General features: G+C 30.6%; 1 protein-coding gene across 13 annotated transcripts in view; it reads right to left on the bottom strand.

Annotated features, from left to right (window-relative positions):
• Positions 1-4,900: 4,900 nt before the first annotated feature.
• Positions 4,901-20,446, bottom strand: part of LOC100161626 (oxidation resistance protein 1) — a 190,348-nt gene continuing 174,802 nt past the window's right edge. For 9 of the 13 annotated variants that reach the window (XM_029486764.1, XM_008186203.3, XM_016805529.2 and 6 more), the window contains 6 exons: positions 19,796-20,006; positions 19,531-19,620; positions 10,222-10,381; positions 7,151-7,272; positions 6,874-7,043; positions 6,367-6,645 (listed from right to left, as the gene is read on the bottom strand). In XM_029486764.1, coding sequence (XP_029342624.1) covers positions 6,510-6,645; positions 6,874-7,043; positions 7,151-7,272; positions 10,222-10,381; positions 19,531-19,620; positions 19,796-20,006 — 889 coding nt within the window. In that variant the 3' untranslated portion in view covers positions 6,367-6,509. Of the gene's footprint in view, positions 6,646-6,873; positions 7,044-7,150; positions 7,273-10,221; positions 10,382-16,615; positions 17,292-19,530; positions 19,621-19,795; positions 20,007-20,446 lie in introns of those variants that run through there. The other 4 variants (XM_016805528.2, XM_016805530.2, XM_008186202.3 and 1 more) reach the window with 3 other exon arrangements.

Genomic DNA, 20,446 nt, shown 5'->3' with positions numbered 1-20,446 from the left:
ATTAATCGTAAGTATATACCGCACGGTGCACAGTGGCGTGTTGACCTTGATTTTGAAGGGCAGTTGCCCGATAATTTTAAAGGGGTGGGTGGACGAGTACTGGATTTAGTGAGCATTTATAGCGCAAGACTAACGTCATCTGAATATGATATTTAATAAGAATAATAACTTAAATAATAAGTATATTATATGAAGTTGTCAAGGGGTGGTAGCTCACCAGATAGGTCATTCAAAAAAAAAAATTTCACTTCGCCACGCTACGGATACTGCATCATAAAATTAATAATACTACTTGGAGATGTTCTAGTTAAATTACGTCGTGGGATGCCACGCTGCACGCCCTCAAATCACGGGTATATTGTAAATAGAATTTAGAAACTATCGAGATCTACAACTGCAGTCCCATTATTTCTTCTTCTTCTCCTTTGTGTCAGACAGCCGTGTCACATTTCTTTCCTAATAACCAGTAGCCAATCGGCGATCATTAGTTTAATAAAAACGTCATTGAGTTTTCCGCAGAGGTCGCTTCTCTCACATTTCGTATCAGCCATGCTGCACTCGACCAGATGTCGATCTTCTTGTATGTGTCCGGTATCACACTCTCCTGTCTCTTCCTCGTCTTCCAGCACACGAGGTTTTTCCTTGTTTCGATTTAAAACGGTTCACCTAAAGTCTTATACCGTTTTCAAAGCCAAATGTATTCCGAAGTGAGGTGCTGGAAAAATCTACAGATAACATCTGTTGTGTACATTTAGTAGTCTATATATGACGCCTTCCGATAAGGATTTAACAGGTATTGTATAAATATTATTATTTTTATAAATTAGTATTATATAAATGCGTAAACGGTGCTCAAGAATCGAAATGAATAGTGGAACGTCGTTTAAGATCGACTTTAGCACCAGCCTGCGCCAAGATTTCTCGCCTGTACTTTATTACCCCTATAAAAAAGAGCAGGTTACACCGAGAGTCACTCTAACACGAGATATCTTCGCTGGTCGTCCATGGACTTCTAGGCCCTACAGTCTAGGGTGTCCGCTATAGATGGTTACACTCGGTGGTCCTCGAAAATGATTTTGTTATAATACTGTTATTGATGTTTGGGCGTATTTAATTTTAGAAAGAGTAACTAAGACTATAAGTAATTATCATGATTCATACTAGTTATAATAATACTTTTTTAAATTAATATTTAATATTAAACAAATATTATAACCAGATCAAGACAACAACTTTCAGATGGGATAACTCCAACCTCAATCGAAAAGAAGAAACCGCCTTAAATTGTTTAAGAATAGGACATACTAGACTTACCCACGGATATCTCATGTCTAATGACGAACCCCCCCTTCTGTAAAGCCTGCGGCCAACTTCTCACCGTCAATCACATCTTGACTGAATGTCATGTTTACGACCAGGAGCGAATGGACCTCAACTTGACCGAAACCCTCGACTCAACTCTCGGACCACATCCTGACCAGAACAAAATAACGCTTAAATTTCTTAAACTTACTAATTTGATCAACAAAATATAATTGTACCTATGATGTATATAAACTAAATTATCATTAATAATTGTAAACTAATGGCCTTTGCTGCCGAGTTGTTTTTATAAGATCAATAAAAAAAAAAAAAAATATTATAACGAACGAAAATGTTTTTTTTTTTTTTGTCCGTAGCCGTACTTAATACCAGGAAAGGCAAACCTATCTGTATCCGTATGTCAAATAAAAACGTTGGTCGAATTTTATTTGCCGTGCATGTCAACTAATTTGATGACGTAAACTTAAAAATGCCTTCATCCATAGCTTGAACGATAAAAATACACAAGTTGAGTGTGTGGTTAGGTTAGGTGACACACTAAAATAGCGTGCACGAGTCATAGGTTCACCATCTCTGTTTTATACTGTAAAGGGGGTCAATAATTCAAAAAAGGTCATAACAACCCCCGCTCTAACGATTCTGAATCCTGGGCTGCAATGGCGTGTCGAACTTAAAATATTGTTTGATGACCAAGTCTCACAACTCACTCCGCAGTACACCAGAATTCCACTACACATAGTTAAGATTTTACACACAACGTTGATGCGCAGATACTAAACTATATAACTTGATCCCTATACCATTTTTAATTTTCATACTGGTTGTGCAAGGATTATCTAGACATAAAATTTACTATCGCCACGGGTCTGAGCAATGAGAAATCGTATGTTTATGCCGTACTTTAGCTACACTTTTTTATACGACCACCTTTATTTATAAAATGTACTCATTATACGCTGTACTGTATAGATTGCAAATAATTGTTTGATTAAAAAAAATGTTTAGTTTTATTACGTCGTATCGGGGAAACAAACTGATCAGTGTTATTAGGACAGTGTGAAGAAATATATAGAAAACTAATATATAGCCATACTTGATAAGCACATAAACTGCATAATATAGTGTAATAAACATATTATATTTCGTTTGTCGTTGCACGTCGACCCACGGATAATTGGTTTCGCCAGGCTGGCGAACTTCGCAATGAGTCGATGCATTCAGTCGTACAAGTTCACAATCAGCTCATCTGCCGGGGAATTATATCTACCGGCGCCAAGTCCAGCTGCGCCCTCTGAAGTCGCGACATTTTGAACAGCAGCCGGTGGTCGTCCGCGGCGGCTGAGCAGAATTCCAGTCCTGCAGAAATGCACAGCTCATCGATGACCGGTTCACTTGCCAACACCCGTCTTGCGTTTACTCACTCTCAATCCTCAATTGTTTTATTCATACTATTTTTAAGGTATAATATAAAAACTTTAATAGTTAGTCGTTTGAAAAAAAAAAATGTAATTCAAATTTAAACTGAACATTTTGGGAGTTGTATAATTCAAAAGTATAATTTGTTTCGTTTTACCTACCCTTAACGTTAAACACACTGTACGCCTATATACAGGTACAAAAATGCAGTATTTATCAATTATTATTAATATATTGGTATTTTGTAATTATTGTATTTACTGTATGTTCTATATTTAATACATATTATGTGCATTAAAATTGTGTTTTTTAAATGTTAAATTTTTTTAGTCGATTTCATAAATTCTGCATTAGTTCTATACTTCCTATATTTTGTAACTATTAAACAATGTAATATGTAATATTATTAGGTATAATTAATTATACTTTGAAAACGCTATTCTTATTTATCACATTTCACATGCACCAGCGTGTACATGGACCTCTTAGTAATCTATATAGTGATTTATGAATTATAACTATTCAACTGCAACGTCATGGTTATTCGGGATTCCAGACAAAAATGTATAGCATGACTAGTGGATAAAAGTTACGATAACTAAATAGTCTATAATATATAGTGACTACAAAAATGAGTAGCTATACAAATAATAATAATGTCACCTCAAATCTTATAAAGATGTGTGCAATTTATTATGTAGATTATATAGGACGTGCCATACATAATATGATATTTAGGTACGTTCGGCCTTATTCAACACCGGTGACCATAGTTGTTAATGTTGTTTTTTCGTTTCCGTCAGATTCTCCGAGTAATTTCTTATTCATGTGGAGCTACAAGTGTTATAATCGAATTGGTGATCCTCACCTTTCTATATACCATGGTCATGGTCTTATCCATTGTTAAGATACCCTCGCGCTGCACCACTCATGTGTCTAACCGTTATCTAATCAGGAAACCACCCATTGTTGTCTTTAATTGGTCCTCGCTTATGACGTCATCGGGTATCGTCTCTTATTGGTACCTGTTGCTGTGTATGATGGCCCAATGCTGTTGAAGGTGTTATTAAACGCGGCGCAGTGGTCAGGTGGCGCCAGGATTTTACGCCTGGTAGGGCCAACTCGAGGTACGTAATTTTACTAAAGGGCCAATTTATAATACCTATAATCAGGGGCGTAATTAAGGGGTGGATGAGTGGGATCGATCCCCCCCTAAAAAAATACTTTTTTACTGCTAACATTTTGAACAAAGTATTGGTAATAACCATTCATGTTTGCTAAAAACATATTATCCCCCCCCCAACCAAATTCTAATTATGCCACTGCCTATAATAATATGTGAAATCTTTGCTCCACATTTCCTGGCTCCTGTCGGCTATATTTTTCTACAAAATATTGTTTGGATAGCGTATAAAAATAGATTATACAAGTAAAATTCCCGTCGGACATTATTGTGATGTAGGTAATGACCCGATAACAGTGTTATAATAAGTCATATAACACTCATAATCATTGATTACGTATATTCAGTGGGATTAATAAAAGACAATGAAAAATATTTTATGTGTATAGGTTTGGATGGAAGTTTTAATATTTAAAATTTAAAACTTTCATACAATTTCAGGGCGGACCAGTGGACGGGCCAGGAACTTTTCAGGGAGGGCATTGGCCCGCCCTTGGCGCCGCCACTAGCGTGGCGCGATGATATATCATCCTTACCTACACAGCTTCTATTTTGATTCGTAAAAACTACACGGTTTGTACCAATAACCCAATATATCCGTGCGTTTTATTGATCGGAAAAACAATCGGTTTTTTCACTTATGTCCAACAAGCATTATTTCAAAATCATTTATCGTTATTCCCATTATGTGGGTTTAATATCATCAAGAATACGTATTCGGTTGGGGGACCGGAAACTTGGCAGGTCAGACAGCGTTGCCTATCATCCATACGTAGTCTCCAGTATATCCACAGATGGTTGTAGCCCGTCTGTACAATTCCCGACGTAGGTTAACAGTTTAAAAGTGTCAACCTATTCCAACGCTTCAGCTGACATCGACTCTTAAAATCAAACACGTTAAGCATTCGATTAAGTTACAATAATAATAATTATAATAGATGGAGTGGACGAGACAGGAAATGGGTAAGAATGAGACGGTTTTTTCAACGTTACATTAACTTTATTTTTCACGTCAAAATCAAAATAAATCACTTGCGTAACAGTAACAATTATAATATAATGTTTTTTAATTTTAATTTTTAATTATATATATATATAAATAATACCGTCTAAAATACTTAAAAAAAAAAAATTATAATAATAAAAGAAATTAAAAGAAAAGAACAAACACAAAGCGCTTTCTAAGGATTTTTTTTTCAAAACTGGTACGCGCCACAATTATTAGGTACAAACGTCTGGTTCGCCCGCAATCGTTTACAAAATTATAATAAATACACAATAATAATGCTATGAGTAAAGGAAAAGAAATAAAATAATTAACATATATTTTATCTACAATGAAAAACAACGATAAATAAATTAGTTACGAGTTACCGGTATTTATCAAATATAAATTACGATGCATTTCACTAATATAATAATATATACTTTTCATAGGTATTTTGTTTTAATTCACTTCCTCACTCAAAATTCATTTTAATTGCTTTCCACTTAATCACTACGGAATTGACTTTGCTAGAGGTACAGTAATTTTCTTATAATATTATTATTATTTTTATATTATAATATAGTTAAATATCTAAATTTTCTTAAACTAAAATAGTTTTTTTACGACGCTCTAGCATAATTTTTTTCTCGATAATACTACATTAGGCCAATGCAATACTTATCACAATTATTAATATTATATGGATATATTTATTTAGTGTATATCTTTTACGAGTTTTTTATTATTTTTATTTTACTTTAGTAGTACACGTATAGTAATATAATATGGTTAAAATAAATTTAATAATCTAAGGACTACAGCGCCCAACTACCAAATCAGTGTTGCCACAACACAATAATAATACAACGAATAAAAATAAAAAAATAATCGAGAGATTCGGAGACATAATAAAGGCGGGGCGGGAAAAATTGAGTTTTTGTGATTGTCTAACGGTTGCAGAGATGGGGTGGATTGATTTTCAAAAATATTGTTACAAGCGCATGAAGTGCTCACGCGTGCGATGACTAGTGGTCCCTGGACACAAGAGATACAATTTTCTTTTTTCTTTGATATTACAACAAGTGGTTTAGAAAAAAACAAAATCAGTGCTGCCGCATATGATTGTTTCAAGGGTTTTAGGTTTGGACAGGCAACACAGAGTCGACTCTAAGAACTCTCGGCTGAGACTAAACACGATTACTAAATGTTATTACAATGTAATACGTTTTTCATTACACATAGGTATATATAAAAAAAAAACGATAATAATAACACTATTCATCTACTTTTTTGTATATAATATTGAGCTAGATAATTGTATTATGTTATTTTTCTCCTATTGATCTTTTAGTATTTAAGTTTTATATATATACAAACAGGTACAACTGAGGTGGGGAACAGAGATAATGGAGTTTCGGTGTGGTTGAAAATTATAAATAAATTGTTTTTTCGCCATCGCAAATGATTAACGAGAAATCATTATAATTTAGCACCCTAACAGAAAAAAACAAATGAATGGTGAGTTGTATATGTGTGTGTGTGTGTGTGTGTGTGTGTGTGTGTGTGTATATGTGTTCGCGTAAAATTGGTTTTTTTAGTTTATAGGAACGCCCAGCACTCGAGGATCTTGACAACGAAATCTTGTTCATTGACTAAGGGTTCGTTGCCGTATGTGTTGCACGCTTCGGTCCGGCCTTGGTTTAGGTCACCGTCAAGCCATAAACCAAATTTGCCACTGTAAAAAAAAATCGATGGATTAAACATAAACATCGTAAAACAGATAAATATACAGACAGTGCCGCTCAAAACTATACATTTCATAGTGCAGAAAAGGCTGACATTTACATCCACCACCAACACCCCCATACAGAGGATACATTATATTTTAAATACAGGTACTATGCACTGGGTCTACACTGGGTTTGTTAGAGATAAAATTAGTTTCAAATAAATATATACTCACTCTCCAGCCCCAATCGACAGGCTCTCGTTGTTGCCTTTGATGAAGTACATGTTGTCACCGGTCCAGTTGTACACCTGAAAGTCGGGACAGAATGTGAACAACAGCGATTCGCCCGTACCGTAGAAATGGTCGCTCATCTTCAACGCACATGACGTCAGCGCACCGAACACCTGCAACAGTAGTTATGGTAAACAAAATGGTATGGACAATTAGACGACATGTGCGATGTCACGTGAACTAAATTAGATTTAAAAACAACAAAAAAACAGTAACTCACGTTGTTTTGCGTGTCTTGAATAACTAGGAGTATGGGACTTTCGACTTTGCTCATTTTCCGATACATCGAGTTTAAAGAGAAACCGTGTTGTAGTGTGCTGAAGACCAGTGTCCACATATAACCTGAAATGAAGGAAATAAAATATAACACACAACATATTAAAATATTTATGCATTAATACAGAAGAGAGAGAGAGAAAAAGAAAGAAATACTAACAAGACAATAGTTGGATTATTTAATTAGTAATTAAATATTTCAAATTAGCTGATGAATCTACAAAAAATAGCGACATCGAATCGATTAAACTATTTTATAATATTATATTCAATGGCATCAGAGATAATAGTCGATATCACGCGTCGTATATAATATGTTCTAGTATTCTTATAATTACTACAAACCAGGCAACTGCAACGGCGTATAGCTATACCTACCTGTTTACCTACTGTACCTGCAGTTTAATTATGTATACACTATTAAGGAAATCAAATTATATAAAGAATACCTCTATTAGTATTTGTTTTTTTTACGAGAGTAAAATTTCTTTTCACGAAGTGAAATGAGCCGTTAGACCAATAGTAAAAACAATGTTGAATAAAAAATATAATCCAATTTTAAATTAATAATAAGTGATTACAAAAAGATACAATACAATTTTACTCGTGAAACGCGAATTTTTTTGGTTTGCTTAAGACCATTAATTGAGAGGGGTAATCCCTTGTAAAGCCTTCCTATCGCCGTCTCCCCCTATAACGAGATATATGATAATAATAATAAAAAAATACTTGGAGGTCGCGCATATACACAAATACAACACAGTCAAGTATACATTCTAATGCAGAGTTATGTACCTACTATGGCTCAGGCAAACTTTTCATGTCGATAAAAAAAAAATCAGCAATTGGACCGATGATGACGGGGGCACACGCGACAAAGGACAGGAAACCATCCATTATCAGCGACACAAATGTCTGCTTTCGTCGACGCCGATGAAGCACAACAATAATAATAATAATAATAATACCTAATAATAATTATAATATACGCAATTGGGTCTTATGAAAAAAAAAAACGAGAATAGCCAACCTATCTATTTTTCAAATATTTAATGCATATCCTCCATATTCTCAATAATTATATAATTACATTTGTAAATGATAAAACTATTAAAACTGTATTACGACGGCGTATTGTATAAACCAGCCAAAAGAGAAATGTTTAACATTTAAAAAAAACCAATTTAATACTCAAGTTTGTAAAACCAGTATACAGTATACCATGTATATACATGCGTAGAAGTACATACATATAAGTACGTCATATTGATTTGATTTGTAAAAATTAATATTAAATATAAATGTTGGTATGAAGGATTTTAATTTAACAGAAACTTAAACGAACCAATATTTAAAATAGTTTACTCAACTGCTTATAAGTATTTTTTAATTTCAAGTTTTTTACATCTCACATAAAATAATGTCTACATTAAAATATTTACTATATCTATAGTAGTAAGTACCTACAGTGATAATACAGTGTATAGATCAAGCTGGGGAAGGTTTATTTAAATCAAATAATTTAATTTGTAATTTAATTTTATATTGTGTTTTGGTCATGTTTTATGGCGTCCTATTTGTTTTCAATTAAACTCATGACATTCGAGAATTAATTAATTTAAGCGGCGGTGCAGTGACTCTAATTATTTAGAAACAGTAGATCTCCATAGAACATATTATTATAAATAACATACTTACGACAATATTCGAGTGCAAAAGAAAAAAATCTGAGGATAGGTATAAACTTACACAAAGGATTAAATGCAAAAATATCATATTTATCTATCCATAAAATAAAAATATAATAAGTTAATTTATTAAACGCCAAATGTAATAAAGTTTACTTTAAGCCTGTAATATATAATATAAAAAATTGAATTGAAAGTTCTTATTTTTAAAGTGATAATGAAAACAAAAACTAATCTGTTATAATATGGACGATATCCAAAAAAAACCACATATATGCGATGATATTAAATAGATCTGAGCACGATTTAAATAGAATAAACGTTTAGAATAAACAAATCACGATGGTCGACTTGTATTTGGTTTGTAACTTTAAAGATGAGACACATTAAAAAGTTTGGGATATAAACCGACATCGAAACAAAATATAAATTCACCAGCACGTTTTATTTAAATTGTCTGTACAGACGTATGACACAAATAAGATTAACTATGCGTTAATAGGATTATTAATAATACGATTAATATTGTGTTTAAATTGCAAAGTTTTAGGTATATCATTTTTAAACTACAGCATTATATTATATTTTATTATCCCTAAAAAGTGTGCGTTCCCACGAGGTATATCGCAAAATACTGCGTTTAATTAAAAAAACACTACACAGTTCATAATTAAAATGTCATATTCAGTAACTTTAGCATGGTTAAAATATATGAACATCGTGTTCATGTCTGAGAATAAAATAATATGGTGTAGAGGAGTAAATATTATGTGGTGGACAAGTAGTCTTGATTGATGAAAATGGAGAAATAATAACTTGTCAACGTTAAGACTAGGGACGGTTAAGAATAACTAGACCAAGGATGAAATGTTTAAAAATAATATGACGCCATATATAAATATTATAATAAATATGTTTTACACGTAATTTTCTTACATATGGCTACAGGTTTCTCTTTCGAGACTATATACACTGCACGAAACTGTATTTTGCTTAGGGGCGTATTAACAGTATAAGGAGGGGAGATGCAGTTTTCTGATGAACTATTTCAAATTTAAGCACCTAACTCCAATAATACTCATGTTGTTAATTAAAAAAATAAAATTGTAACCCTGCAAAATAGCGTGGCAATTGATCATTTAAACTGCGGAATCCTACAGACTACACACGTATAGAATAGCGTCTATAGGTATTTCGACAGTGGCGAAAAACCGTAGGTATACCTACCTACCAATAATAAGACCCCGCCGTTAAGCGTATACAATTTTTTACTGTGTTTAACGTCATCATATTTGCTATATTCAATAATAATAGTAATAATATTTACCTTCTGCTCTGGCCGGCAAATGCCTGCTCAGCTGTTTCCTGTGGTCTTCGGTCAAGATTTCGGTGATGCCATGCAAGTCGGGGATATACGATTCAAAGTCTAACGAATTAACGCTGGTCGCGTAAAAGGCCCGACGGAGTTCATCACTCATAGACAGCACCTATATACGAGTAATTAAGAAAAAACAAAAAAAAAATTGGTGATTAGAATAGCTTGCACTGTACTGCAGCTGAAGCGGGCCATGCCCGGCTAAATATATATTATAAACATAGGCGGACTTAGGGACGAGCACAGGGCACAACTTAAACGTTCGAAAAAATTATTTAGGACTATAATATAGTTATAATAGTCCGTCCAAAAATAAATTTCTAAGTTCGCCTATACCTATAAGTTCGTACATTATAAACACGGTCGAATAATGCATTACGTCGAACGTGTAAAAAACGATAAATTAATAACACAGTAATATTATATGATAATCTGCGGTGCAATAATAATTATTACTATATTAATAAATTATTCCAAAAGTACAATATGATATTAAGATATAATATTATTTTATCGGTGCACTCATACACAAATATATACACATTCTATGTATAAACGCATGCTCTATAAACACAGCATAACACATAGGTATATAGGTAAAGTAAACATACGCACTGCCCACAAGTGCTATACAGCGATCGGACATTACGACATAACATTAGGTAGTCTATAGGCATGTAAGTACAGACTATATGTATCGCGAGGATCTGATGCGAAATGTAATTTTAATGTGAAATGTATGTTGCAGATCTTCGTGATACACTTCGTATACACGTAATATTGTATAAAGGTAGGTAGGTAGGTAGAGGTAACGATCAGAAGATGAAAAGTAAAAATATACGTTCACATGCTTTTTACATAGATTATTATATAATATAATTTTAAAGTTATTATCAACACTACGCCGTAGGTAAACTGCAGCAGGTGCGCTTATAATATAGGTCACGCGAGTCACACAGGTTTATGGAAAAAATATTTCGGTATAATATAACATGTATAGCGTATACCGTAAAATCAGATTTTTTTTTGTTTATTTTGTTCACAAGGTTCCTCATTTCGTTTACTCATTGAGATGATTTTGTGTTGAAGTTAGGTACTATATAATTATACAATTTATACGGATAGCCATAAATCTTAACTATGAAATAATAAATACGAGTAAAAGAGAAACAATTAATATACAATACTATTATGATAATGATTATTGATTATACGTGTTATAAATATAAATAAAATTTCGCGTTTTGATTATTACATTTGTCTATATAAGTTATGATGGTATAGAGGTATACTGGTATAGGTATTCGTTTTACAAGCCGTGGGTAAGATAATAACAAACTATAAAATAAAAAAACCATGCAAATATATAAATATAATACCTATAATATATAGAGATGAAGGTTTAGAGTCACGTGAAGTGACAATAAATATTACGGTAATTTTCATGATTGAAATAGGTAATTGTCTAGATCGGGAACTACCTATAGATATATAATATATATATTGAAAGTTAAAAATTGATATACGACATGTATATCAAGTGTACGCAATTATAAATTGCATAATTATATATTTGAATAAATTCCATCAAACATTTACTTGCATTTAAGCGAATACTGCACATTTCCTGTAACCGTAGTCAAATTATGCTATCTGAACTCTGCAGTGTCAAATACAGATAATATCAACATACTATATAGGAGTGGAAATGCGTAACGCATTAACTTAAATATTGCAGGTAAATATTTTATGAACTTGTAGGTTTTTAATGTAATATAAACAATTATTAAACATAGGTACCTATTATATTATTATATACAAGAACTTAATTTAATAGTTTTAAATTGATTATTTGTTATTTTTTAACCATAAAATATCCCATTATTTCTTGATTTAATGTCTAAATAATTTTATCACCATAGATAATTGTTAATACACGTCGAGCAATGTATGCAAACAAACAAGTTTTATTATTTAAAACGAAATTATGCAAGAAGTTAATTTCATTAAATTAAAAACAATTAAGACATAGGTACCTACTAATATAATCCTTATAGGTATACTTATAAGTGTCATAGACACTTTTCAAATTCAACTCTTCCCTATTTAATATGTTTATTAAATACGTAAACTATACAAGGTGATTCATTTAAGTGCCTAGCTACTCATTATTATACAATTTTAACTTTTTTGAAAATATTATTTATACATAATTTGATAATATTACATAAAATAGTCACCACCCACTTTATAACTATAATTGAGCTTGTAACTTCTATTTCCCCCGTCGATTGTACGTAATTTGGGAAACAACTCTAAATATTATCGACAAATCAAAGACTAACGCAAATAGTAATACATAACTATGTAAATATCGTAAATAACAAGGAAGCAAAAACAATAAATCAACGTACAAAATATTTAACCACTAGATCACTTGGGGCACAACTTGAAATAAAAAAAAAGGCCAAAGGTATGTATGGAAGGATATTCAAAGGATGTTCGATAAATTAGTTCATCCTGTTGTGCGAAACGCACGGTTGACCACCAAAACAAAATCATAAACACTTTATAGAAACACGTGCTGTGTGCCTATGTGCCGATGAAAAACGTCGAAAATCTAGATGAACCCTGGCAACTATAACCACAACAAACGGTCACAAATCTCATAATAATAACTAATAAATTAAAAAATAAATGCCGCACAGGTCACACAACAAAATTGTTAAAATATTATTATATACTTCATACACACAAACGGCCACAACGCTGCGTATAAATCGTAGTTAGAATTTCTTAATACGTACATATACGAGTATTTTAAGATAATATCGGATGCGAATACCAAACGCCGTTGACTATTACATCTTATTCAGTGCGTTATCCTTTGGAATAGTATTTATAAATATTCTATATTCGAAATCGCTATTAACAAATGCCTGTCCTGTTTGGGCGGCAGCCTCACCCACAAAAATTTAAAAAATCCAAACTCTCCAAAACAAATTCCTCAGGATCTCCCTAAAAGAAGCATGGCTTATGAGGAATCGTCAAATCCATAACGACACCGGAATACCCTTAATAAGTATCTGGATAAAAACCCAATTCAAAAACTTCCATGCTAAGTTAAAAGAATCGGACGGCGGCCGTCACTACCAACTAGGAAACAAAACCCAAAATAGGCGGCTAAAACCTCGACTGCCCCAAGACATACCCCCAACGGAAAACGAAGAGCCCTCATCAGAAGATGAAGAATAAACCAATACTATTAATATTATATTATATTGTATAAATTATTATTATTACTATTATTATCACATATAACATAAACTCAAACTTATTACCATGAACTAATATATTATATCATTACTATCATCAATTGAAATGTAAAGGTTAAATTATAATTGTAAATATATTTGTAATAGCACCAGGTGTGCTGAAACATTTTCAAAGAATAAATAAATAAATAAATAATAAAAAAAAAAAAATATTCGAATCATATATAAAATGTTTACATATTTAAATGTACAGAGTACAACAAAAATAATTGAAAATATAATTAACTACCTATGTAATGAACTTTTGTTCATAGTCACTACGTAGGTACGACATACTTAGTTAGTTAATTTAATATTAGATATGTCAGTTATTTCTGATTACTATTCTGATTATAGTAAAATTATATTAAAAATTTGATATTATAGATATATTTATTTAACAAACAGACTTTTTTGTGGAGAAAAGCTATTTCCGTTTATAATAATTGTTAACATTTTGACTGCATATTTAAATCTTAGTAATTAGACGAAGTAATAATTGGCCACTAATACAAGTTTAATTTTAACCAAACAACCTATATATTAATGTGAATTATAGCACACAATCTAAATTAAAAATTTTAAATTTTATAAATAATTGTCATTAACCTCAAACAGTATAATGATATAACTTCATCAGTATGAGTAGTAAAAAACATGTAAATATACATTTGATGAACATCAATACCAATTATAATTCATCGATCAACGGTTTATAATATCCTAATACAGGATACGGAATATTAGCATAATTAATGTGTTATTTAAAAACAACTTTAATATTCAAATATATTTATATACCTATATATATATAATATATATGATTAAATGTTCACATATATGGTATTGTTGGGAAAATAATACAATAACAAAAGTCTGAAGGTCAAATGGGCTGGAACAGGCGACGTATAGAAAAATAACTGTCATCAAACAAACGGTAGAACATAAAAATAATGTAAAACAGACTAAAGTAATGTGTTATAAACTAATTAAAAAAAACGAACGTAATAGGTAGATTATATAAATACACATCCAAAATTAATTGTCAAGATCACGAGTTTTCAAGAAAAACAATAAGAATATCACCTGTTTAAAATCACATTTGAATATCGATATATTTAATTTAGTGTATAAAATGAATAAAATATATATAATTTTAATAAAATCCATTCAAATCTACGGAACACAGTAAATGGGAACTATATTCGTGTGGCGGAAAATAACATCACGATATTTTAGTATTCCAAAGAAATTAAATTATAGACTATAGCCTATAATATCTCCAGGTACCGGGGGCTAATGAATACGGTTGGATCATCCAAGGTTATAATAACTATACGAAACACACACTCGTTTAGAGCTAGACATTAAAATCAAAAACCACGAGATTTTTATACAAACCTAAAATTGTGATAACGTACTGGAGGTATTTGATATAATATGTCGTTTTCTCTCGTATAATACCGGAAGGGACATATTACCTATATCATAGTATAAACACAATAACGTGTTTTAACTCTAAAAAGAATTTTCGGACGTAAATATTGTAGATATAGATTTTAAACACATATATTAAATATTAACCATTCATCAATGTCTTATTCGTAACTCTATTATAGAGACATGTATTATTGGCGTCATTGCTACTTTTCACTGAACTTAGGAGGATAAGACAAGTAAGGTCAACCTATAGCACCCACATTTGTCATATCTGCCTTCGTTGCGAGTGAAATACGTGGCAGGCACTAAAATATACACCGAACGTCCAAACAACACTAATATGTTATAATCGTTAAAATCAATATGTATAATTTAAACGATAAATGTATAAAAAGATGAGGTAAAGAAAAATATACTGAAAAATAGCGAATGTTTGAGTTGAAATAAATATGCTCGAGTGCTGGACCACATGTGAGTATACATGCAAGAGAAAATATTTAATATCGTATGTATATTATGTAGGTATACAAAGTATGTGCAGTCAATACAGGATATTCTATACATAATATTATTATACAAGTAGCCGTGGTAAAAAATAATAATTACAATGTTCACAATTTAATTATCTATAAACTGTTCTAAGTTATAACTCTCTAATAACCGTAAAATAACGCTATTCGGAATCTTTAATATTATATTTGATGCATAAAATAAATATATACATATAAAATATACATACAGGGATAATAATAAAACGTATAAAAGTGAAAACCTATCAATAATTGAAAGTTCAAACTAAAAAAAAAAAAGTTTAAAATATAATGTCAGATACGTGTGATACGTCTAGTAATCATATATACTTTAAAAATATTAAAATAGTACCTACGATTTGTCTAAACAGTAGAAATAACTATATACTTTTTATGTTTAATAAGACATAAATACTCATTCGGTTAAATTACTTTGTTGAATTATTTGATAAATATAAGTCATTTATCAAAATATAAAGCACAGAGATCGGTTATAATAGTGGATTTGTGTTCTGTTTTTTTCATAAAGTAATTTGTGAGTTATAACTCGTAAAAAACGTTATAACTACGATTGGTATTAGATTATGTACTAGGAATTATCAATTAAAAGAAAAAAACATATCAGTAATACCATTATTTTCAAGTCTCGGCGAGATTTAAAACTATAAAAATTAAATTAAATAATTACTAATAAAATTATAAAATAAACACGCTGTCACAATAAAATCAAATAAATACGATATCTAGATATTAACTATATTTAATATTTAATGAATATTTAGTTTAAGAATCATTCAACATACACTGAACGAAATTGCATACAACAAAAATTTAAACGTCATACTATAATGATCAAAAAATTATCAACCCACGGTTAACTGTTTTTTTTTTTTTTTTTTAAACGCCACTTGTTAGGTTTTTCATCATTAAACAACACAATTTAGTTTATATAAAAAACTGATATAATATATGATATTATCATAATATTATGTTTTTGTTATTGTTCATCTACACGGTTTTACGTCATTATAAAATAAATTATTAAGCGTATTATTGATTTACTTTGCGTTTGTTTAATAGTTGTTGCGCTTTTTTCACAAATGCTTTAGTGGACGCCAATTTTGTTTTTGACGACTTCCCAAAACTATTCATGTTGTAGTAAAAATCTGAACGTCTTAGAAATCATACTGCATCACATCGAAGACACGTTCATACTCAAATTACAATCATTAATGGTCGGACGTACGTAATATAATATAATATGTACACAAATGTGATACGTATAAACTGATTTTTAAATCGAAATAAAAACAATTGTTATTATTGTATAGTTATTTAATTAGTTAAAAACACGTTGAGGATTTAAAAAGAACGAACACGGAATGCTTTATGAAGCTATTGCGTTTAGCTACTGATTGGGAAAACTACATGCGCTGGTCACCGTGACAGCTGATTGTAAGCGAGTCAATTTTAGAAAGTTCCCTTCTACCGACCTCTATTGTTTATGTCTCTTACTCATCTTATACATTTAAATATTAATAATAAAGATTAATCTATAAATAGTTGTTTATAGTTTTATTTATTCCTGTAAGTTATTTTTACTAAAAGTAATAGGGTAACTGCTACCACCTCAACCCATAGCGAGGTTAGTGTACGTAACATACCTATTCCATTACTGCAGCACGTAGGTACATACATATAAGTACAATTTAAGCAGTGATTTAATCATTTTACCTAGTCACATTTCAATAATTTTATTTTTAAATAATACGTTATTAACTGTATAATTAAAACAATTTACAATACATGCATTTGTGTACCTTTTAAATTCATTTTAATAAAAAATATGTCTTCCTATTTTACTGTATGTTAAAAATAAATTTATAATTAGGATATTGATAGTTAGGCAGTAAATTATCACGAAAAATTCTAAATATTCATTTTGCGTTCCCCAATATGTTTCAATACGTTCTACAAAACGAGAAATTCAATCAAATGTTGTTGCATAATTATTAATTTTAAACTTTTAGGTTACGGTTTAACATTTATGACAATATTATTTAAATACAGATTACTTACAGTATCCTAACTAAAGGAACTTAATTTAACGGCCATGAATGTACATATTTTAATTTATGTATTATATCAAAATTAATAAAAGTAAAAGTAAAATACTATGTAAGTAGTGCGTAATTTAATTATGAAAATGTTTATGTTTTTAGAATAATGGACAATAATTGACACTTTAATATATACTAAACTAACCTAACTTTTCTACCTATTTGTAAAGCATCATAATGAATATTTTAGAAATACGAGACTTAAGCCAATTATTATTATTAAGTCTAAACATAACAAACAATCCCTTTAATAACTCAAAGTCAGCTAAACTGGATAGGATAATATTATAATCACTATATATATTCATATAATTAAAAAAAAAATACGTAATAAACATAATCACATTATACGTCCGCGAAACGAACTCGTGTTGAGCTTGGTTTACTTTAGCATTTATAAGACTATTTAGAAAAATTTGGAACACTCTTTCAAGTTGAAAAAATGACAACAGAGAAACATATTATAAACAATAATACAAATCACACGGTTGGAGGTCTGTATTTTAATTTAAAAGCAATGATAAATCATTAAATTAAAATAATAACGACTGAATGTTTATCAAGTTTCCCCATAAGAATGCGGTATTTTTTTTTTTTTGAAAAAAAAGAGTAGGTACTCACGTGTTTCATCGAAATTTTTGTTACTTATGGAAATTCTGAAAATAATTTGTAATCTGCGTACAATTTTAATTCGCGAAACTTTTGGAATACGTTACAAACGTGTTTGGAACTAGTAACGATAATACTTAATAATATTATAGTAGTTTTGGAGATTAAGTATTTAATTAGGGTTAAACAAATAACAAAGGACGCATTGTTTGGCCTAACGTAGCGGGTATATGAAATGACCAACACGAAGGACTATTACGGATAATACGACGACGATAAGTATACAATTAAAACAGACTCGGACGACCTAACACCGACTGGGAGACCTGCGCGATAACTGTCACAGAGAAAAGATTATCGCGCCGATGAGATGCGACGTTAATGTGATCGACGGCAATCGTTAGGAACTATAATATTGTATAATATTAATATATTATAGTAATCCCCGATGTCTACTCGCACACGTCCTGCCATGGACCAGTAACGTACTCGCGTAGGCCAAAATCCCCCCCTCCTTTCGCGGACTAGCAAGAGTGATGTTATAATACAATATAAAATAGTCACAGGTGTGGGACGAGTATTTGTGACGTCAGAGTCCGCAAACACGGTTTTTGTAAAATTTATATTTTGACTGTTTAAGTTTCATTCCGGAAATCATTTTGAACATTTTGACTGTTTTGCGTAATAATATAAATAATATTATTCACGACATCAAAATACATAATTACCTAACCTTTAGACATACTTACCTAATTTAGTTTAGTAATCATTCATGTCACACCCTACAATAAAATTCATCAAATATTTCTATGATTGATAAATACCGATCCAATAGATTTTAACAATGAAAGCAACTAAATCGCCTAAATTAAGCACTATACTATGTTAAAAGCCTTTATCAAATAATCTTAGTGTTATAAAAACTAAAGGGTAAATTACAGCTAAAATGTAAAAGCACCAAACGTATATAAGATAATGATAATATAATCTAAAAATATAATAATTTTGAAATGATATAATTATGTGCTAAGTATTAATTGTGCAAAATTGCCATCAATGGCTTGACAAACAGTTCAGTATTGTGAAATAATATGCTTACTAATAATCACAGCTATAATGCAATGATGTAAAATGGTCAGTTTTCTAAGATTACATTTGGAGAAAAAAAAAATTGGCCATTTACATTATCACTACCACTATGTCCGACTAAATAGCAAATTAGGTCTCTGTTAATAACTAACAGTGTACCTCATTATTTGCCTGCGAATCTGACGATCCGAATTGATCGGCCTGAGTCTTCAGCATCGAGTACAATTTTGAATATGGCGCTTTTAACACCTTTTATAGAAAAATATTTATTTAAAAACAGGGGACACCTTGTAATACTTAGTTACGTATATAATTGGCACATGAAGCTAAATATCATGAATCATGGATTATATATACCATCAATGTAGATTGTATTATATATTTAAGATTTAAAAAAATTAGATATATAAGTATAGGAACTTACCTCCCAAGACTCTCGTGTGAGATCACCAGCTTCACTTTCATTTCTGTCTAGCTTTTTATCACTAGTATCGCCAGGCGGTGTTTCCGCTTCTTCCCACAGTTCTGTATCGGATTCGACCAACTCAAAACCACGACATGCAACTATTTCTTCATCTAAGTCACCGTACAAGAGGGGGACCCATAACATTAGAAAACGATACAAGTCATCCACCCTAAAATTATAAATAACTCAAAATTATTTTTAATTTAATTTACCGAAATGTATATTAATTTCATGGCATAAATATTTAAGACTTTTCATAAACATACATATATTAAAAGTTAATAGCAAATATCATAAAACAATTTCAACAAATATCAAAAAAATTCACATAGGTAAATAAATACCTAATTTATTTATTTATTTATTTATTTATTAATTTACGCCAGTCGGCATTTACATATATGGTAATATAAACAGTTAGTAAAAATGATCTTATAAATGTAAAAATAATTGATAACAAAAATAATAATATTAAATTTAAATGTACTAACAACTTAACAATAAACATAAAAGATAAATTACTAGGAAGTGAACAGCATTCTAATTATGAGCGTGGCAATAAAACTAATATATGAAGAAATTATTTTGTATAATATAGAATTTTGTTTT

Source organism: Acyrthosiphon pisum, chromosome A1 (assembly GCF_005508785.2).
Source record: "Acyrthosiphon pisum isolate AL4f chromosome A1, pea_aphid_22Mar2018_4r6ur, whole genome shotgun sequence".
Lineage (NCBI taxonomy): Eukaryota > Metazoa > Arthropoda > Insecta > Hemiptera > Aphididae > Acyrthosiphon > Acyrthosiphon pisum.
This window is presented reverse-complemented; position numbering and strand designations above follow the sequence as displayed.